This window comes from Myxocyprinus asiaticus, chromosome 1 (genome assembly GCF_019703515.2).
Source record: "Myxocyprinus asiaticus isolate MX2 ecotype Aquarium Trade chromosome 1, UBuf_Myxa_2, whole genome shotgun sequence".
Taxonomy (NCBI): Eukaryota; Metazoa; Chordata; class Actinopteri; order Cypriniformes; family Catostomidae; genus Myxocyprinus; species Myxocyprinus asiaticus.
Window position 1 is genome coordinate 16,346,353 of NC_059344.1, and position 23,148 is coordinate 16,369,500.

General features: G+C 40.6%; 1 protein-coding gene across 2 annotated transcripts in view; it reads right to left on the reverse strand.

Annotated features, from left to right (window-relative positions):
• Positions 1–713: 713 nt before the first annotated feature.
• Positions 714–23,148, reverse strand: part of LOC127451292 (nectin-4-like) — a 37,953-nt gene continuing 15,518 nt past the window's right edge. For both annotated transcript variants that reach the window (XM_051715985.1, XM_051715897.1), the window contains exons 4-11: positions 22,021–22,299; positions 13,484–13,601; positions 7,086–7,237; positions 6,031–6,190; positions 5,829–5,904; positions 5,132–5,185; positions 4,861–5,037; positions 714–3,142 (exon numbers count right to left, since the gene is read on the reverse strand). In XM_051715985.1, the coding sequence (XP_051571945.1) occupies positions 2,693–3,142; positions 4,861–5,037; positions 5,132–5,185; positions 5,829–5,904; positions 6,031–6,190; positions 7,086–7,237; positions 13,484–13,601; positions 22,021–22,299 (1,466 nt within the window). In that variant the 3' untranslated portion in view covers positions 714–2,692. The remainder of the gene's footprint in view (positions 3,143–4,860; positions 5,038–5,131; positions 5,186–5,828; positions 5,905–6,030; positions 6,191–7,085; positions 7,238–13,483; positions 13,602–22,020; positions 22,300–23,148) is intronic.

A 23,148-nucleotide genomic window follows, 5' to 3' on the forward strand; every position in this document is an offset into this window, starting at 1 on the left:
TGTTTCTTTCATGATCATAACATGGATTTTATTCACAAACTTAATTATAAAATACAATAACAGAGGGTAACAGGTATATATTATGGCCATGTTTATGGGTCAGTGATGTGACGCTCATTTTTTTCTCCAGATCTATTAAACTAAAAATACATAAAAATGCAATTCACACTAAACATTTACTTGAATACACCTCTTGAGCATATTTTACATTTTTGAATTCGAAGTCATATTAATATTTTTTTCTGGGGCTTAAAGTAAAATATGACATGTGGTGTCCAGAAACAGAAAAAATACTCATTAAAACTGAAATTCTTGAAATAATAAATATTAGCATGACTACTGCAGAATAATCTTTTATTGTTATTTCTTTAAAAAAAAATAAGAAGTGAAACAATTGTTTAAAAAAAGATTCATTTTCTAAAAACGCTTTTGTCCACAAAATCAAAGTCATGTGGTGTAACCAACATGTATTTGTTGTTTATGTTGACCATAAAACCGTAAAACAGAGTGGACACCTTGAGACCCTCAAGACAGCGTGTTTTTAAAAACATATTTATTTTATTTTTTATGAAAAGGCACATTTTGTTCTGGTCATTTGGTGTAACCCTGAGAAAATGTAGTGATATTTTTGACTAAAAAAATTCATCATTAATATATATATATATATATATATATATATATATATATATATATATATATATATATATATATATATATATATATATATTACCTAGAAAACTGTGTAAAAAAATAAATTAAAGATTAAGTTGTTTTTCCTCTCATGTATTCAAGGTGCAAAGGAAGGATTACATTACCTTTTACTCTATGGTTAGACCACATGACATTTTAAAAAAGTTAAATGTTTTTGTAGAACATGCTGTAAAGGTTTTTTCAAACATGTATGAGACCAGATTGAACACAAAAAATTACATTTCTAAGAACTTAACACAAGTGTTTAATATTTTTTATAAAGATTTCTTATTTTTAACTTTTCAGACAAACTTATTTGTCAATGACCCATAAGCCTTAGCGAAAAGTTTTGAAACTGTTTTACAAATCGACCACTGTACCGTTCGTGCCATTGAAGAGACTGTAAATCTATCCCTCACAGCCTCGTTGTCATTCCCATTAAAAATCAAAAGATGGCGCTAGCGTGAATTAGGTTGTAAATATTTGGAAGGGAGTCACCACACCCCAGATACCTCTGTTCAACTGCAAAACAATGCCAAACCATGCAGTTTTATATCCAGTGTTTACAGAAATTAGTCTAACATAGTTACATACAGTAGATTTAGAGTAGATTTAATAACTGGCTGTTAAAGCCACATCCACACACTGTTGTAACAAATGATATACTCAAATAAAATGAATACAGCAAAATTACCATCAGGACCAAGGCATTATATTTTGTTAGATAAAAAGAGGTCACAGCAGTGTTTGAACCTGTGGTAGCCTAACTTGTGGTAACACCAAAAGTGTTGTCAAACTAAATATGTTTAAAGCACTATTACATAATGAAGTATACATGTTGTGAACAATGACAATGTCACTGAAATTCTGTGAACAGACAATAGCCAGTCACAAAAGTTGTACTGCAGGCAATCTGTAATACTTCATAATACTATTCATGCAGTGGGATTGCAAATTGTAAATCATTAATGGGTAGCTTTCAGTGGCAAAACATGTACATATGCAAAAATATTCCAAAATACCAATTGTACATCTCTGGATTACAAACATCAAGATCCAAAAGTCACAGTGAAGGATTAACTGCCCAGACTCTGTAGAAAACAGGTCATGTAGTGTTTTTCTCCCAAAGCCGTTTGCATACAGTATACGAATCAAATCTTAATTCCCTATCCCTGTTCATATGAGAGAGCTCAGATCGGGTGGTCTCCAGTTAATCTGTACCTGAAACACATGGTGTGCCCCTTAATAATCAAGAGGCCCAGTTCCAGAATACATTGCGGATTATGCAACTGAGGTACAATGCAAGTAATGCTGATACTGTTCTTTCGGTCCGAGTTCAGTTAGATCAACGCTTCTTAAACCCTTGGGGTCCATTGCAAATAACCAGAAAATTCCTTGTGTACAAAAGTTCATTTTCTCCATAGGCATTTCAAAATATTCTTCAATGAAGAGTTATAATCCTGGAACCAAACCAGCCAGCTCTCAGAATCACAATGTAGATTCAAAGCAAAAAAAGTTTGAAGACTGTGTATTTAACCAGGGTCCCCAAACACTTTAGGGTCATGAAAGGGCTCCTTAGTTCAGAAAGGTTTGAGAAACCATGAGTTAGATGATGGCCTCACAGTCATTTGGTCCACATTTTTGCCACCAATACAATGTATTTGCATAAAAGTTCAAAAAGTTGATAGCTATGACTGTTTATATTATAAATTTGAATAAAAAGCACCATCTAAATGAAAAGTAACTTTTTTTAAATAACACTTTGTTATGTTCTCTATGCAAAAATATGATTTATACATCCACTTTTGGGTTAGCGTTCTGGAAAAATGTGTATGAAAGTCTTTATCTAGGGTCTAGACACGCCCCTGTTGGAAAGTGAAGTTACAGAAGACCAAATCCTTCTGTTTCATATCCACTGTGTTTGTAATAAATTCAAGATTCTTTTAATGAAAGACATTTCCAAACACTGAGCCCAAAAATACAAATCGATGCAGTTTAGAGTCTAAACGATCTGAGCTTTGTGGATAGTTGGGCTATAGGGAGGGAGGAGCAAGGTAGTGCTGTTGGCGGGGAGCAGGATGTTATTGGGTTTTGACTTGGGCCATAGCATGCCATTGCTTTGCTCAAAATGACTGGATAGCACCTCCGATATCTGAGAACTCGCCGTCTCGCTGCCGCCATTTTCAAAACCGTCAGGATCCATTATGCCTCTGTGAATGGCTAAATCTTCATCTGTAGGGCTAGCAGAATCTTCCTCCTCTTCATCAGTAAGAGTCGGGTATGTGGACACTAAAGGTGAATGATGACCTCGACTGCCTCCTCTGCTACTGCCTCCTGATTGCGGTCTCCCATCTGCAAGGAAAATGGCACAGCCATTCCGAGATCGGACAATTTCAGCAGTTGGTTCCATTGTATAGGGATAGGGGTGGAGAGGAGGGTGGAGTTGTGTTTCCTGGATAGGAAAATGACATTTATTACATCCCAATTATGTTGTTATCTTTAGTTATTTTTGTATATGTGCTTTAACTCCATGTGTCGTTGTAAATGTGCAATGATTTGATAAAACATATACTTTAATAAGTGTGTCATGCTTCTGCATTACTGAAGTATACCCAAAAATGAAAATTCTCTCATCATTTACTCACCCTCATCTCAGGTGTTTATGACTTTCTTTCTTCAGCAGAACACATTTGAACAAAAATAGAAAAAATATCTCAGCTCAGTAGGTCCTCAAAATGCAAGTGGATGGTGATCAGATCTTTGAGGCTCCAAAAATCACAGACAGTCAGCATAAACGTCATCCATATGACTCCAGCTGTTATATTAATGTCTTCTAAAGCAATACGATCGCTTTTGGTGTGAAAAAGATCAATATTGAAGTACTTTTTAATTATAAATCATCGCTTACATTCAGCAGCAGTATGCATGTGTGACATAATTGCGTTGACATGTTCACGCGAGAACTGATGCACGTGCGACACAGCCGGAAGAGCAGCACTGTTTACAAGCGAGTAAGACGAACGCTGTACAGAAGCTTTGCTGGTTTTGGTTAGATCTGTATTTGTATCTGTTTCTTTACTCACAATGGTGCTTTGTGTGCGTATCCTGGATGTCTCAACAGAGAGAAAAACGTGAGATTACGTCCGTAACATACATCACACGAGTGACCAGGTGAACTCAGTGCTCTCGTGAAAGTGTACACTGCTGCTGATGCAAGCGATGGTTATAGTTAAAAAGTACTTATATATTTATCTTTTTTGCACCAAAAGCTATCGTATCGCTTTAGAAGACATTAATTTAACCGCTGTGGCGTAGGGCCCCTCAAAAGCCCACCCAAATTAGACCCAGGCCCACCCAGAATATTAGAGATTATCTTTGACTTCAAATATATATTTATAAAAAAGTTAAAAAAATGCAAAAATAATGATTTCTGCAAGTGTGAAACAACTGTTTGATTGCACCGCTTCTCTGTTGTTAAGGAAAATTTGGTAAAAAATATTTAGGTGAAAGCTTGGCCCATCCATTTTTATTGAGGCCTACCCAAAAGTAATTTCCTGGCAACGGCCTTGTGATTACATCACACACGCATACTGCTGCTGACCGGAAGCAGTGGTTTATAGTTAAAAAGTACTTAAATATTGACCTTTTTCACACCAAAAGTGATCGTATTGCTTTAGAAGACATTAATTTAACAGCTGGAGTCATATGGATGACGTTTATGCTGACTGTCTGTGATTTTTGGAGTGTCAAATGTCTGATCACCATCCACTTGCATTTTAAGGACCTACTGAGCTGATATTTTTTTGTTTTGTTGAAGAAAGAAAGTCATATTCACCTGGGATGGTATGGGGGTGAGTAAATGATGGGAGAATTTTAATTTCTGGGTGAACTATCCCTTTAAATGCTAGATGTGTTATTCATCATACTAGCTAATATACAAAATGGTGTTTTTTTGGAGTAGTTGCATCATATACAGTATTAGGGTAAAATGCTAGAAAGTGCAGTCAGTCCATTGTAATCCTGATTTACAGCATGACAGTGGAAAAAGACAACGTAACAGAGCCAGCAAACCTGGATTTGTACAGAACGGCACAGTTCCGCAACAAGAATCGTTCAGCCCGATGGTGGAAAAGCGGCTCACAAAAGAGTCTCACAAAACTAATTTCATACCTGTGACATATTACTGCCCCATTCAAAAGACTCCATCAATCGAGTGGCTTCTCTGTCATCTCTGTCTCTCTCCATAACTTTGTCTCTACCTCTTCTGGAAGAGTTATGAAGTGCAGGACGGCCGAGGGAGTCCACCCCTCCCAGAGAGGAACGACTATCCCTGGAGTGAGGACGATCCTGGGAATGAGAAGGTTTTGAGCGTTTGTGTGAGTGCCAGAGACAAAAACATAACATGAGTTTCCGAAAGAAATGAAGATAAGAAAAAACGAACCAGGGAGGAGAGACTAGTGCGCAACGTCCCCTCAACTCTTAAGGGATGATCGTCCTTTTGAAAGAAGACAAATACAGTGGATTGAGATGGAGGGAGATAATAAAACTGACATTCAACATAACTTGTGTACATACTGTATATGCAAAACCTGTCAATTTCATATATCTAAATTGGACCCACTTTATATTAGGCGTCCTTATCTAACATGTGCTTAAGAATTTGATGCAATGAACTTATTATGTACATAGGTGTTGTTGCATTGTACTTGTAAATACATTGTATTGTGTGTATTTTAATGTTAGTACATAGTAGTTAAAAACACCTAATATAAATGCATAAATCTCACGAAGACAGCCAACAACATTTCTGCATCATATTTCACTCCAAAATCACAAGAAAGAACAAATAATATTGTGCTTAAAAATAATGGAGCCTGTATAAGGACTATACTGTATATAGGGAGACAATATAGTATATACTGTATATATATATATACGTATACATATACAGTATGGTGGGGGGGGTCTTTCTTTAGATGGTGGAATGTGACCTGGACATGTTTCCGTGATATACACCCATACTGTACAATGAAGCATTCCATGTCCACAAATAAAGAAATATTAAGTTATATAGCTATAATAGGCAGGTAAAGAACAAGATACACAGAGTGTAGAGTTGTTTGTGTGTGGATTTGTACCGAGTATCTGTTGTCTGCGCTGCCTGTGTTTACTCTCCTAATCGAGGCTTGTCTTGATAGAGTGCTGATTTCTTCCCTTAGAATAAGAGTAAAACAGAAAGACTGACATGTGACAAGTGTGCAGAATTATCATATTCTTATATCAGTCTTTTCAATTATTTTGTTTTTAAAATATAGACATAGAAAAAAAAATACTGCTTACTTTTTTGCATCCAGCTCTATGGCCAGTTGTTGGTTTTTGCGTTTATAGTGTCGATTTACGGAAATGATCACTATGACAAGAGTGAGAACAACCACTGACGCCACTCCACCAATAATAATCATCAGCATGTGGTTAACTGATGTCTGCTGCTTGGATGACTCTGTAACAAACACACATGCATGCACAACTTAGATTATGTATGCTCACCTTTTAATGAATGTTCTAGGTTCAAAACAGGTTAAGCTATAGGGACATCGCCTGTGGCATGCTGTTAACTATGACAGACGATAATTTCAACATATCCCTTGATTAATGGTGCAAGGCATTCACAAGGCATTAAATTTAGAAATGTGCAGCATCTATTTTTGTTACAGTGATATATTAAAGAGATCTGAACTCAGTCATCATGTTGGTCCAAACCCATTTGACTTTCTTTCTTCCATGGAACTCAAAAGGAGATGTTAGGCAGAATGCTACCCTCAGTCAACATTCATTCTCATTGCATCATTCCTCCATACATTTAAAATGAATGGTGACTGAAAATGAATTTCTGTGGGTGGATTTTTCTCTATATAAACAGTCACCTTTTGCGATACTTGCACATATAATAAAAAATAATGGATGGTTTATTTGCTTTATATGGTCAATGTTAGTAAGCACTTTTATCACAGTAGTCACATATGAAAACATAAGGTTAAACATAATGTTATAATGAAAAAAAAAAACATAATAATAATATGTATTTTAACATTTATCCCCGGGCAATGCCTTGCCCCATATACTTCCATTGGAAGTGCATTACTGTAAAGATGATTTATGTTTGTTTTAACAAACTGAGTCTGAAATAAACATTATTGACTGTGGTTAATTACAGCATGCCACAGATGCTTTTAATTGAGCATAACTACTTCTGAATGCAGAACACATGCACTCCCAGAACATTTTAATTTTATGGGTGTAAGCCATTGCCTAATAATTTTCACTAGATGGCAGCACTATGCATTACATTTCAATGTTAAACCAAAGAGCATATAGGGTTATAGAGGGACACACACCTGATATATTGATTGCAATCTCCACTTTCCCAGATCCCACCTGATTGGTGGTAATGCAGATATAATCTCCTTGATCTGTCAAAAGGAGTGGCCTACTAAAACGAAGAATGCCACCATCCACAGTCACACCTTCTGGTAGACCTTCACCTTTCCTGTATAAACAAGGAAATAAGGTTAACACCTAAAATCAAAATCATCCTACAAAAAAATTTAATGCATTTGCAAAAAAAATGATACCACGTTAACTTAACTAAGTTCATCAGCCATTTTTGCTCATATTGATTGATTCAATAAGCAGGCTGGTTGCACTTAAGAACTAATTTCATTCTGTATGCAGTGTTACAGCCAGGGGTTGCGTTAACCGAAAATTCTCCATAATTTACTGATTTTTTTGAAACACTGATGGATTATTCCAAATGCTTTCCATCATTTTGACAGATTAAAAAAAGACAGAAGCAAACCATTAAAACCTAGTGCATCTGTTTTGATTTCACTTTCTCGCTCTCTCTCACTCGCATGGTGTGTGTGTGTGTGCCCTGCCCCTGTTTATTGCCTGGCATTAACATGTGTTTAGGGCGATCCCATCACAAGTGGACAGGCGGCATTGCCATTTACAGACACCACCATTTACATCTGATCGCAATATGCGTCTCTTTTGGCTCTGATTTCATGACTGCATACGTCATTCATTAATTACATCACGTCAACATGTCACTGCATGATAATAAAGTGCAAAAAAAGTATAAGAACAAAAAGAAAGCATGAAAAAAATCAGCTCATTGCATTTAATCTTAGCACAAACATGACATTTTGAGCAAAATCCTCTGTTATTTTAGTGAAGTAACTGTTTTAACTGAGCTTCAGATGTGCTTGCTTCTCATCTGTGCCACTTTAAGTTGATATCAGGCAAAATGAAGTTCTGTGAAGTCTTGCGCATGAAGGTATGTGCTTTTTCACATTTTTTGACCAGACAGTTACTACCTTTTAAAGCTGCAAATAACCGATAAAGTTTAAAAAGCTTACTTTAGCTCAGCGGTTGATTGACAGGTAGAACTAGAACACCTCTGGTTTCACCAGACTCATGCTTGTGTCAAAAGTATATTATATATACTGTCATGTATTGTAGGCCTTTATGCCATTTTTTACCACGGGTCTGTTGAATGCTTGATTCTGTTTGGTTGACAGACATTCTAAGGTGACCAATTATTTTTCAAGTAAACACCCAGCTATGAAGTAGTTCCATGTCTTGACCGCATAACGGTTCCATATCACTGAAATCAAATTATTTCAGTTATTTCAAACAAATTGTTTTGGTATTACAGGCTACCACAACAAAATAGCCAATTAAAACAAATACAGTGGTTAAGTACATCGGATAAGAATGACAAACATTGTCTATAATATCCTAAATTTATTTCAATTTCAATTGAAAAGCATCCTTGGGCTCCCTCTCTTTCTCTCTCTCTCACTCTTTCTCTCTCTCTCTATTTCGCTCTCGTCTCACACACGCACGCATGCACACACACACACACACACACACACACACACACACACACACACACACACACACACACACAAACAACCTTGTTACTCTTGTGCCGAAAAGCAGAGCATCCTCTATTGCTAGTTCTAAAGTGACGTTTTCGAACTAGCAACGAAGGCTTGAGCTTTATCAAAGCTAGATACACTTGATCAATACAAAAGTTTCTATATTATCTGAAATATCTGTGGGAAACACCTTCGCGCTACCCCTCTCTTAAGCTCTCACACACATGGACACACATATTCGTACACATTACGCACACACTTACTCGTGAGCGAAAAACAGAGCCGACATGTCAGTGCACACCTGCATCTCAGTGGGGTTGAAAACAGTTTACAACGGGAATATGGTGACACTCGCTGCTACTGAGAAGTGCTTAAACTTACATCTTGGCGATTTTTAAGCAATGTTACCTCTGATGAAATCTGCAACAAAAAAGGCAATCCCAGAAGCGATCTCTCTCAGTTTCTGAGTTTCTCTCTTTCGATCACTCAAAAACAATCTCACACACACACACACACACACACGCATACACACACGCACACACACACACAAACGCACTACTTTATTACTCCAGTAAGCGCTCCAGTAAAGCAGTGCAATCATCACAATCCTCCGTTGCTAGTACTAAAATGACTTTTGCGAACTAGCAACTAAGGCTTCAACTGTATCAAAGCAAAATTCTGAATCCGTGGCAGAAGAAAGTAGTTCCAATCACAAGTGTTTTAGGGACGAAAAGATTAAACCCTGAACAATGTCTTAAGGTGGGGTAACCTTGGTATAAGCGGAATAATTTACTCTGGCCCATTGAATTATCAAAAAATAAAACTCTGCTGTGCGTCGTGGCCGCATTACCACCTAGGATGTGCATTATTTTTTGATAATTCAATGGTCTGTCGTCAATTATTCCTTACATAATGGATGCTACGCCCCTGAATGTAGCCTCTGTATTTATGAAATGAAAACAAGTTTGACGGATAAAAATAGACCATGATGGAAATTTTAGAACTTAGTCCGACAGAGTGACAGATAAAGATTTTCTTTCTAGCGCAACCTCTGGTTACAGCTCCATGCTTCTTGCTGTGCTCTGAAATACATTATTGTGGAGGTGGGGGCGTGGTCGAGCACTGATTTGTGAATGGAGAGTGAGACCAGGAGATGAGAGTGGTAAGGACTCAGGAGTTACACCTGTGGGCAGTTTTAATAACAGCTGTTCTGTGTTGCAGTGAGAGGCAACAGAGAGATAAAAGGGAGCTGAGAGCCACAGAGGAGGAGAGGAGTGCTGTTCTGTGTGTGTGTGTGTCTATCTGTTTCCATGTCTCAACCTCGGGACATCTATCCCGTGGTCACCAGAACTGGCCAGATCCAGCTCCATTCCTGCTTGTTATCGGACTCCACTGCTACGTGTCTCTGAGTGATGATGACAAAATGCAGCCGGTGCCAGCCAGACATCACTTCAGTCTATTACGATGGACCTCAGAGGATGAACTGATGCCAACTCCAACCATAAGACATTGGATACTTCATATGCCACTGCCTGAACCTTGGACTTAGGATAGACCTCACCGAAATTACCAGCCGGTTGAACTGCGAAGCACCTCACTGATCTCTGCCTGCATCACCTTGGTCTAATGATGGACTACACTCTTAAAACGGAACACATAGACTTTCAATTATTTGCCAACAAAAGCCTTCATCAGCCAACTAACAAAGGGCAATGCTGCAGGTAATCCAGGATGAACTTCAAAGACATACAAAATCTTTGTTTAAACACTGGCCCTTAACACTTACTTAGATTAATAATTTTAAACCATGACTTGCACTATATATAATTAAATAATATTGGCATTATATTCATGTTGTTTATCCAGAGGGGAACTGGCCCCCACAGTGAGCCTGGTTTCTCCCAAGGTTATTTTTCTCCATTAACAAATATCTTATGGAGTTTTGTGTTCCTTGCCACAGTCGCCTTTGTCTTGCTCACAGGGTTTCTAAATACAATTATTATTTAATTACTTATTTTTATACACACTTCATAATCGTATTTAATCAAACTACTCAATGATGACTCTAAGACTTTATAGATATTACAGTTTCATTTTCTGTTAATGCATGATTTTCTGTAAAGCTGCTTTGAAATGATGTGTGCTGTGAAAGGCGCTATACAAATAAAAATAAACTTGACTAGTTTTGTTGTCCGCACTGAAAAGTGTGAAAAGAAACTGAATAAATACGGAAAACAGAGAATTCACCTGGGTCGCCGCTTCCTCATTTAAGTGAAAAGCAGGAACCTGTTACATTGATGTCTGTCCCACAAGGACAAACATGACAGCTTTAGTTAATTAACTCTAAAAGAATATATAGTACAAGACTAGTTAATACTGGACAATCCTGTATATTATGTGGGCTTGCCAACTCTTAACACTGTGTAGATCTTAAAGTATTCAAAGTACATAAGGCCTTCAAACTGCAAGGATTTGTAAATGTTTTTAAACTTTCAGGCAAGATTTTGTCAAGTATGCCTTGACAAACTTTCTTTTACTAGTTTTATTTGTGGAATGTAGACACAAATATGCCACGTTCTTGAAGACAATGGAAACTGCGTGTCCACAGCTTATATGAGGAACGATATGTTGCATGATTTTCATATGGCACAGCACAATTTGCATGAGGACAGAGATAATACATATCCCATGAAACACATATAAACACATAGGCAAATACCCCTGACACCCTCAACTCGTCTGTAGTCATACTGTAGGTCCACTCATCACCCTGTTCTCATCCATCCCCCTCTCTCTCCCTCCGTGTGAAAGTGCACTCTGTCTGTTTGCTGCACAAGTTGCAACAAGACACAAGGCCACAGTTACTTCATTTACTTTGCATTCACGCCAAGCAGCCAGAGAACAGGTTTCCCCACTCGAGGCAGAGAGGAGGATAAAACGAGAGAATGTTTGTCCAGAGCCTGAGCTCAGAAGTGCATGATCTACGAAATGTTCACATCTACACCCCCTTAGTCACTCCTTCCAAACATGCAAGAAAATAGGTGTGTGAGTGTGACTAAATATCTCTGAATTGTTTGTCAGTTCCTAAACACACAAATTAACTGGAGTGTAATTAATTACATCTCAGTATCAGTGGATAAAATATTACTTCAAAAGAATTGGGATATCTGATCAACTGGATTGTCATTGAACCTCTGTTCACTTCCACACCTACAGATTAGTCTGGCATGCAGATAAGGATGCCAACCAAGGCAGATTGAAAGAAAAACTGGTTGTAAGACAGACAGGAAAACAAACAAACAAAACAGATGAACAGGCACAACTATAGGGTTGAGTGAGAGACAAATAGGGTGAAGACAAGTAATGTGGAACAGTAATTAGAGGTAGACCGATATATCGGTTTTACAGATTAATCAGTGCCGATAGTTGCTTTTTGGAACTATCGGTTTTTGGCAAAAATCTGTGCCGATAGTTAAAAAAATAAAATAATTTCTTCCTCCTTGTTACAATGTGACCAGTGCTGAAGGATTCTACAGAAAAACAGTGGCCTCTAGAGGTGAAATAAAAACAGTCTTGTGGGGATTTGCTATATCCAAGTCTGTCCTCATTGACAACATTCATCCATTTTTGATCTTCACTTCAATTAATATTTAAATATTTTTATTGAAGCAAGGGCATGAAAAGAAAATTGCAACTATATAGAAACATGCATCATCAGCACATACGTTGTGAATAATAATAAACCTTATTCCTCATGAAAGCTCATCTTATGAAATATATATTTATATACGTAATCCTTTACCTGTTAAATATAAAGCTATAAAAAGTTTAAAGGGATCGTTCACCCAAAAATGAAAATTCTCTCATCATGTACTCACCCTCTTGCCATCCCAGATGTGTATGACTTTCTTACTTCTGCTGAACACAAATTATGATTTTTAGAAGAATATCTCAGCTCTGTACAGTAGGTCCATATAATGCAAGTGAACGGGTGCCAAAATTTTTAAGCTCAAAAAGCACATAAAGGCATCATAAAAGTAATCCATTCGACTCCAGTAGTAAACTCCACATCTTCACAAGCGATATGATAGGTGTGGGTGAGAAACAGATCAATATTTAAGTCCTTTTCTGCTAGAAATTCTCTTCCCTGCCCAGTAGGGGGTGATATGCATGAAGAATGTGAATCACCATTAAAACAAGTAGAAGACTGTGAAAGTGATCTGTTTCTCACCCACATCTATTATATCGCTTCTAAGTCATGGATTTATCCACTGGAGTCTTATGGATTACTTTTATGCTGACTTATGTGATTTTTTGAGCTTCAAAATTTTGGCACCCATTCACTTGCACTGTAAATTCTTCTAAAAATCTCCATTTAAGTTCAGCAGATGAAAGAAAGTCATACACATCTGGGATAGCATGAGGCTGAGTAAATGATGAGCGAATTTTCATTTTTGGGTGAACTATCCCTTTAATTTGGTAAATTAGAACAATAAACGGCATCTGGGATCTTATTTATTTTTTAGTCTTAGTCTTGCAGCATCTTTGTCTGTGCCCCTCTCTGAAAGGAAAGACACATTTTTTAACATTCTATTAATCTATAAATCGATTTTAAAAACTATCGACCGATTAATCGGTTATCGGCCTTTTACACTTCCTTAGTTATCGTATCGGTCAACCTTTAACCGTAATAATTTGTCATTGGTGTTGTGTTTAAATATGTTGCTGACACAGTTCCATTTTAGATGGTTAAAGATCTTCAAGGGAAGAAATATTAAATACAAAAATGTACCTGTAAGTGTCCCACTTTACCTGTATTCACCCTAGATAGACAGTTGTTCATATTTTACCTAGTCCAGTTGAATTGGTGAGGTTTTGGATTTCCTTGACCAGTACATTGTAGCGTGGCGTCTTGCATTTCAGCATGCCAGTTGTCATCATAGCCAGAGATCAATACATTTGGAGGATCTATACATATGCACACACACAGAGACACACACACACACACAAATTATAGAAATTATCTCATAATTAGGTGTGTCTAATTCACATTCAAGCCTTTTATTTGAACTTGGGATGAACTTCCTCTTTGACCAACAAGTTCGGCTGATCCCTTCAGTTGTTGACACAATAAAAACATTATTATTAATAGCATTAAAAATGTTAATGTAATTATTGGGATTTCATGCACTCATTTCAGTTTCCCTGCATTCACCTAAAGCACAGATCTTTTTGCACAGTTCAAGTAGCGATGAATCAGACAGAAAAAATGTAGTCATAGTCCATGAACAGATGTTGAAAAGCTGAGCTCACAGGTCAAAACACATCTCAGGGAAGTTAAATATGTAGAAAAAGAGCTGGGAAGAAGGTTTCATCATATTTAAATGTCACAATTTCAGTAATCAGGAAAGGAGTTGAAATGTAATGCTTACACTGTAACATTCACAATGAGTCATTCACAGACACTGGCGTATACGTTTGACATGTCTAGATTGTTCTAATATATCTCATGATGCAACAGACAGCAAGGAAACAACATTAAAGTCTATTATGGCGAGAATGTACTTTGGCAGTTTTTGTGTGATCTAATTGTTTGCACTTGCATGTAAAAACTGCAGATCAAGGGCGCATCTCATCTCGCTTCCTAGCTCTCTAAGTTGTGAATCAGTATATCGTGAACACAAATCCAGGCACTAGCAAGGGTGTTCATCTACAGAACATTGGGACACAGATGACTCAGTTAGCTGTGACATGATGTCGAGGTCGTGCTTTTAAACACAGCTGGTATTAATCAACAGGGTTGGGAAGGTTACTTTTGAAATGTATTCCACTACAGATTACAGAATACATGCTGTAAAATATAATTTGTAACGTATTCTGTTAGATTACTCAAGGTCAGTAACGTATTCTAAATACTTTGGATTACTTCTTCAGCACTGGTAGATTTTTTCACTTGTTTTGACTATAAAAACTCTGTCAGTACAGTGAGACAAAATACACATGTTAAAAATACATTCTCTGAAAAACCTAAATATCTTATGCAGTGTTGTTTCGAAAACAAGATAAATCTAATTGATCTTGTTTTAAGGATTTTTAGATATTTTTACAGAAAAACAATACAAAAATTATTATCAAGAATACGATTTTTGCCCTAATATCAAAGGTCTTACTAGAAAAATAAATTATGATCCAACATGAATTTTCTTGATAAAAAAATATAATCGTGCCTGGTAACATGTGCATGTAAAATGGGTAGAAATAGCATTTTAGCTTAGCTTAAAGCTGACAATTTATACAAGGTTTATTTATATTTCTTCTGCTCCAAACTTACTTCAAACTTACTTCTCTGTCTGCTCGTATGAATGTAACACATCATAAGAAAGTGTTTCACCGCTGTTCAAATGCACTTTGGATTGCATCATTTATATGTATAAATGTTTTCCATCTGAAAGGACTAAATATTAAATGAAACAAATTACAATAAAATGCAAAGTAATCTCTTCAGTAATCTAAATACTTTTTGAATGTAACTGTATTCTAATTACCAATTATTTAAATTGTAACTGTAGTGGAATACAGTTACTTATATTTTGTATTTTAAATATGTAATCCCGTTACATGTATTCCGTTACTCCCCAACCCTGTTACTCAACAAAATTGCTCTATAAATGACACTTTTGTGCATTTTCGTTGTAGATATTAAATGTACAGTGTTATTATAAATGATGAATGTCATTTATATGAAGACATAAAAATTCAAAGGAGTACATTTAATATTCTTCTAAAGCATTCACATTTTGGATGAAAGATAATTACAAACAAAATCTCTTTTACTGAGAAAATAAGGCTTTGACTTCATAATTTTTACAATTGCGCTTATCCTCTAACGACTTGAGACTTCAGAAGACATGATGATATTTCCAGGAAGGCAACATAGTGAGCAACAATGCACCCTGGTTTTTACGGTGGATTCTGGGAATATTTAGGGAGCGAATGTTTTAGTGCACTGAAACAATTTTGCGAATGGGACAGCTCTAGAAATGGCAGACTCCCTGGTCAGTCTACTAACTAGGGAGCTGACTGAGATGCACCATGTAAGGAATGCCCAAAGGAAATACAGAGAAAAAAGAGCAGCAATAATGTATCCATGTACGCAGTCCATTATAAGATATACTATGTAAAATTAAAGTTCAACCTAATGTAGAAACTGGTTGGGTGAATCTCATGAAAACTGCCAAGAAATGTCCTGGTTATATTTAACCCCAAAATCAAAGTAAGAACTGAGAAAGTATATTTTGCATTAAGACAAGGACCAATTCATGACAATTAAGCACATTTAAACCTGTCTAACCAATTCACAGTAAACTACAGTACTGTGGAAAAATCTCATTCTCATCAAATCATATATTATATAATAAAAAATCATATAAGTGATTTCGAGTGTGGCATAACTTTGGTGCCAGACGGGCTGGTATGAGTATTTCTGTAACTGCTGATCTCCTGGGATTTCACACACAAATGTCTCTAGGTTCCCTATCTGTCACTCACTCGACGTTGTGTTGATGTAGTGACACTAGGGGTCACTCTTGGGAGCCTGAAACACCTCTGGTCTTTGATAAAAGGCCAATGAAAATTGGCGAGTGGTATTTGCATGCCACTCCCCCGGACATACGGGTATAAAAGGAGTTGGTATGCAACCACTCATTCAGATTTTCTCTTCGGAGCCGAACGGTCATGCTCACTGAGCTGAAACCTCTGCTGGATCTGACCGCGCATTTAGCAGCCTCTCCCTCCTCTGCACTGGTGCACTGCAGAGAACGCCCCTGGGCGCTCCGGCAGAAAAAAAGAGAGTATGTTTTCCTGAAAGAGTATATTTCTCTAAAAGAGCGGCACACACGGAACGTCTTCCTAAAGATGCGTCTTTTTAAAGATGCCTTTCCGATTGTGTGTTATTCTTGGTTGCGGTCGTTACCTCTCAACTTCAGATGTTCACGATCGTTGTCTTTCGTGTCTGGGCACGACCCACACAGAGGCAGCATTCGTGGATGGTTCATGTTCTCACTGCGAGAACATGACATTGGCAACGTTGCGGTCGCGGCTTGCTTTCATAAGAAAGCAAGCCACCCCAGTGGCTCCCCGCCTCGGTCCTTCTACCTATGGGTTTGAGGCCAGTGTGGCTAGCACTGGGGCGATTTGGGGACCCCATTGGGATCGCCTCCGCCAGGTATCCCCCCACGGACCTCCCATTTCCCAGCACGCTCGTCTGCCCCGATCGAGCTTCCGGATGAGTCCGCCAGCTCGTCTCACGGCGAGTTCGACCTCTTGTTCGGAGCCCGTGAAGCTGATGAGCTCTTGAGCACAGCATCGGAGAGCGGGCTTATCCAGTCGGACGCAGAAGCCTCAGCTGGCTGATGCAAAGAGGACGGACATGCTTTCCCGGGCGGCCGCGAGCGTCAGGCTAGAGTGGAACCCTCCACTCTCACCTGAACCCTCGCGGCTCGATGATTGGTTCCTGGGCTCGCGGCTCCGCTCAAAGCAGCCATGCCCCGCTCCAGTGCCTTTCTTCCCGGAAGTGCACGAGGAGCTGACAAAATCGTGGGAGGCACCTTTTACTGCCCGGCCCCGATTTCTCAGTTCCCCCGCCCTCACTACCCTCGATGGCAGAGCGGCCAGGGGCTATATGGCCATTCCCCCGGTGGATAAGCCACCTGGCGCGGACGCCCATAGCTCCTGTCCAAGCCCTGTAGGTTCATGTTGTCCCTGACGGCCAAAGCCTACAGCGCTGCTGGACAAGCCGCCTCTGCCCTGCACGCCATGGCTTTCCTGCAGGTCCACCAAGCCAAGGGGCTAAAAGAACTGCACGAGGGTAGTTCCACCCCAGATCTGATGCAGGAACTGCGCTCGGTGACCGACCTCGCTCTCTGAGCGACGAAGGTCACGGCACGGTCTCTCGGGCAGATGATGTCCACATTAGTGGTCCAGGAGCGCCACCTTTGGCTCAACCTGGTCGAGATGGGTGAGGCCAACAAGACACGGTTCCTTGCTGCCCCCATCTCCCAGGCTGGCCTATTTGGCGACACCGTCGAGGACTTTTCCTAGCATTTCTCGACAGTGAAGCAGCAGACGGAGGCTATCCGGCATATCCTGCCCCGGCGCGGCTCAAGATCCCTCACCCCGTCTGCTCGTCACCAAGGGCGTCCTCCTGCGATGACTGCACCAGCTCTGCTGAAGCCCGCCCCTTCGGCCCGGCCCCGGCGTGGAGCCCACCGCAGGAAGCAGATGCCACCCGTCTCACGGCCGGCCGCCAAGAACCCACGAAGGTCGTCAAAGCACCCCTGAGACGGGCGACCCAGGGTCGACGAAACCCACTGCATTGGAGCTGGTAGTAAGACCACTCCATCCCCCGGTGGAGGGCCGGGTGGAGAATCTTTTGTTGCCTTTTTATTTGATTTTTATTTGTCTCCCCGCCCCTGCACGGCCAGCTGTGGCACACGTCCGCCCCCGATGTGACAGTCTCCATGGGTTGCGAGGACAGGCCTCTTCCTCCCCCATTCCGGGGGTGGTCACAAGGAGCCTCAAGATCCGCCCCGCTGTGAGGCCCCACCTGCCGGTACATCCGATGACGTTGTCCCTTTGCTCCCCCTTGCACGGAACTTGGATGCATGGCTTGCGCTTTCCAATCCATCCTGATGGCTGGTCCGGACCGTCCGACTCGGCTACGCGATTCAGTTCACCAGGCATCCGCCCAGGTTCAGCGGTATCCACTTCACCTTGGTGAAGGACGAAAATGCTGCTACCTTGCGCGCGGAGATCTTTACCCTCCTACGGAAGGGTGTGATAGAACCTGTCCCTCCAGCCGAGATGAAGAAGGGGTTTTACAGCCCCTACTTCATCGTACCGAAAATTGGTTGCGGCCAATCTTGGACCTGCGAGTACTGAACCGGGCTTTACGCAGACTCCCGTTCAAGATGCTGACGCAAAATGCATTCTGGTGAGCATCCGGCATCAAGATTGGTTCACGGCGGTAGACCTGAAGGACACGTACTTTCACGTCTCGATTCTACCTCGACACAGACCCTTCCTGCGGTTTGCATTCGAGGGTCAGGTGTATCAGTACCGCGCCTCGTTCTCTCATGGGACCTCTCTGTAGTTCTTCAGGGTCTACAGAGAGCCCCTTTTTAGCATTTGCAGTCAGCTGAGCTTAAGGCACTCTCCTTGAAGACTGCCCTCCTGACTGCGCTCACTTCCATCAAGAGGGTAGGAGACCTGCAAGCGTTCTCTGTCAGCGAAACATGCCTGGAGTTCAGTCCGGGCTACTCTCACGTGATCTTGAGACCCCGACCGGGCTATGTGCCCAAGGTTCCCATGACCCCTTTTAGGGACCAGGTGGTGAACCTGCGAGCACTGCCCCAGGAGGAGGCAGACCCAGCCCTGTCGTTGCTGTGTCTGGTGCGTGCTTTACGCATCTATTTGGATCACACGTAGAGCTTTAGGATCTCTGAGCAGCTCTTTGTCTGCTTTGGTGCACAGCAGAAAGGAAGCGCTGTCTCTGAGCAGAGGATCACCCATTGGCTCATTGACGCCATAGCTATGGCATATCATGCCCAGGACGTGCTGCCCCTGGAAGGGCAACGAGCCCATTCTACAAGGGGTGTAGCGGCCTCCTGGGCCCTGGCCAGTGGTGCCTCTCTAATAGACATTTGCAGAGCAGCAGGCTGGGCAACACCCAACACCTTTGCAAGGTTCTAAAACCTCCGAGTGGAACCGGTTTCATCCCAGGTAGTGGCACGCAATACAAACGGATAAGCCCAGGATAGCCGGCCGGGTGTATCGCTTGTACATAGCGCCTTTCACCTCCTCTGAGCTGAAGATGTGCGCCATTAATTCCCAGTAGTGTTCACAAACTATGTTGCCTTGGTTGTCTTCCTCCGAGCCCTGTGGCAGTCGAGTTTTCAAAGAGACTCACTGCCGGCCCAGTACACGTGCTAACTAAGAGCCCTGTTCTGTGGTAGGTGCTCCACATGTGGCGGTTCTCTGTAAGGTTACCCCATACGATGTATATCTTCCGCTAATTCATTTCCCTGTTGGCAAACTGCGTCTTCTTTAGGCAGAGCCCCTTCTGCCACAGTCTTCAGGTTTGTAGCAACTCCTCCCCCGTTGGGTAGGATCTACCATGAGACTCTCCACATGGTCGGCAAAACCATGTGATGTATTTTCCACTTAAATATCCCCCCCTCTCTTTGGGCGAGGTGTGGTCTCTGTGGTGTCTTCCTCTTGGGATGGACACCCCCCGACTAGACCTGGCGGCCCAGTCGGATACTCCCCCTTGTTTTTTAGGGAGTGGAAAAAAAGAAGGGGAAAAGAGGCCACGACTGGGTTAGCCTGTCTCTCTCTTTTGAGTAGTTGACTTGTCCCCAAAGGGCCGTTCGACACTCATAACTATGTTGGGGGAGGTTATGTGTTGGTCTGGTGCACTGGCTATGAGGCACAAAGTGGTATGCCCATCACACACCGCCAGTTCACGTAACACAGTTCAGCCAGTTGCGGCGTTTTGTATAGGGACCCCTAGTGTCACTACATAGACACAACGTTGAGTGAGTGATAGATAGGGAACGTCCTGGTTACTTGCGTAACCGCCGTTCCCTGATGGAGGGAACGAGACATTGTGTCCCTCCTGCCACAACGCTGAACTACCCGCTGAAATGGCTGGACCTTGTCTCGGCTCCTCAGCATAAACCTGAATGAGTGGTTGCATACCAGCTCCTTTTATACCCGTATGTCCAGGGGAGTGGCATGCAAATACCACTCGCCAATTTTCATTGGCTTTTTATCAAAGACCAGAGGTGTTTCGGGCTCCCAAGAGTGACCCCTAGTGTCACTACATCGACACAACGTCTCGTTCCCTCCAACAGGGAACGGAGGTTACGCAAGTAACCTTCGTTCCCTCCATCAGGGAACGGAGGTTACGCAAGTAACCAGGACGTTTTACTCAGAATGGTGCCACAAACAAACAAAAACAACAACAACAACAACAAAAAACATCTGGTGAGCGGCAGTTCTGCGGATGGAAACGCCTTGTTGATTACAGAGGTCAACAGAGAATGGCCAGATTTGTTCGAGCTGACAGAAAGGCTACGGTAACTCAGATAACCGCTCTGTACAATTGTAGTGAGCAGAATAGCATCTCAGAATGCACAAAATGTCAAAACTTGAGGCGAATGGGCTACAACAGCAGAAGACCATGTCAGGTCCCACTTCTGTCAGCCAAAAACAGAAAGCTGAGGCTGCAGTGGGCACAGGCTCACCAAAACTGGACAGTTAAAGACTGGAAAAACATACTGGTCTGATGAATCTCGATTTCTGCTGAGGTACACAGATGGTATGCCCACTTCTTTCAGCAGTTACAGAAATACTCAAACCAGACCGTCTGGCACCAAAAATCATGCCACGGTCGAAACCACTGAAATCACATTTTTTCCCATTCTGATGGTTGATGTGTACATTAACTGAAGCTCCTGACCCGTATATGCTTGATTTTATGCATTTTACTGCTGCCACACAATTGTCTGACTAGATAATCACATAAGTAGGTGTAGGTGTACCTAATAAAGTGGTCACTGTGTGTACATATGTATACAAGTATACATTATGGTAGCATTTGTTGTACTGAAGTTAATTTATGTTAAAATTAAATTACTCTGTCACAGTAGTAAATATAATATTTATTTTCCCCATGACATTTTTTATTTTATTTTTGTTTTCAGAGAATATGTGCTTAATTTTCATGAAAGTAATGTCACAATGGTAAAAAATCTTAATAGTCAAAGAAAGCCTTCAGTTTCTTTATGAAAAATTAAAATATTTTTTCTCTCTCTTTTGATTTTGGATAAAGTATGACCCAGCCTGTTCTTCATGAGGATCACCCATTTTAGTACTACAGACGGTATAGAATGAGAAGGGTCACTAGTATAACGCTGAATATGGCAGCTGTCCAGCCTTACAGTTAAAACAACCAATGACCTTTTTTATAGAGACCTGTCAGTTTTTATAAAGAATGAGCATGCACATTAAATGGACCAACCTGAAAAATAGCTTTTTTTGTGTGTGTGATCTAAGCTAAAGAAGCACAATTTATGGCACCATTGTTTTTAGTTTTACTGTGGATTTGAAATATGTTATTTGATCCAAACCTTGACCAGACGTTTTGGAGATTTCCGTCTTTCCCCATGTAAGTTGAGCTATTCTTATATCCTGCTTGTGTCCATATAAAATAGCATTACGAACATGGCTGCCGAGTGACCTGGCTTGCCTTAAAGGGACTTTGTTAGATCCTAGTTTTTAGGTGAAAATGTACACACAAATAAAAAGCAAACAGATTAAGACTCACAGTGTACTACAAGGTTATTGCTGATCCTCCGGGGGCCATTTTGAGACGGGTGCCAGACCAGGCAGTCCAGCTTCTGACCATTCATGCTACGGAGAGGGTGGAGGGAAAACTGGATAGAGGCCACCCCACCATCAAAGCTTCTGTTCTGGCTCTGACCTGGCAGGTCTGTGTCCCAGGAGAGGCCTGCCATTGGCTTAGCCACCGAACGGCATGTAGCGGCCACACGGAATGACTGGCCCTCAACCAGGATGACTGGTTCCAGGGATGTGATGGGTTTAGCTGTGAAATGACATGATCAATGGTATATTAAAAAACAAAGAAGCTAAAGACTGACACTTTGTTCTAACCATGTGCGATGCTACAAAGTGACAAGCAATAAAAGCTTTCTCTTCCATGTTAATCCAAATTTTCTGTCCTAACCAGCCGTGACAGCTATAAGCGGCTAGCGACATTTTGTCAGTTGCTTGTTTATATTTTTGTGGCATCGTCAGGTAGCCCAACCCACACTGAAAACTTATTGGACCAAAATCACACTTTTCATGTATATTAAACATCAGACATGGACAAGTGAGTTTGATTGTGGAAATCGAGATGCATTGAAAAATATATGACAAATAACACAAGTTCCACAAGTAACAACCTTAAAAAGGATGCAGTCTGGTGAAGCATCACGGAAGTCATGAAAATTCAAAGTATGTGCTCTTATGGGAGTGTGAGAGAGCATACAAACAAAGAAAACCATCCACACACTTTTCAGATTGCCTGTGATTTTGTTGCGTTGCACAGCATTTTTGCTTTCAGTGTGGACAGAATACTTATCACTGTATGATAATAATACTCAGCTAAATATCACCACTTTTGAATGAATATGAAACAAATTCATCAAACACTGCATGTGCCTTCATTTCAAAAGATGTCAATGATCCTTGTTTGTAATGGCATCTATTACTCATGTTGCTACCAACCTGTAAGCCCAGTTACTAACAGTCAAGTTGAACACAATCATAAATAGCACTTCTGAAAAAGAAAGCTGCAGCTATTGTTTGATCTCATAATCGTGCAGACAATGAACATGTTAATACCTCTATCATCACTTCCATTGACGCAAACAATGCTAGCTTGTTATTC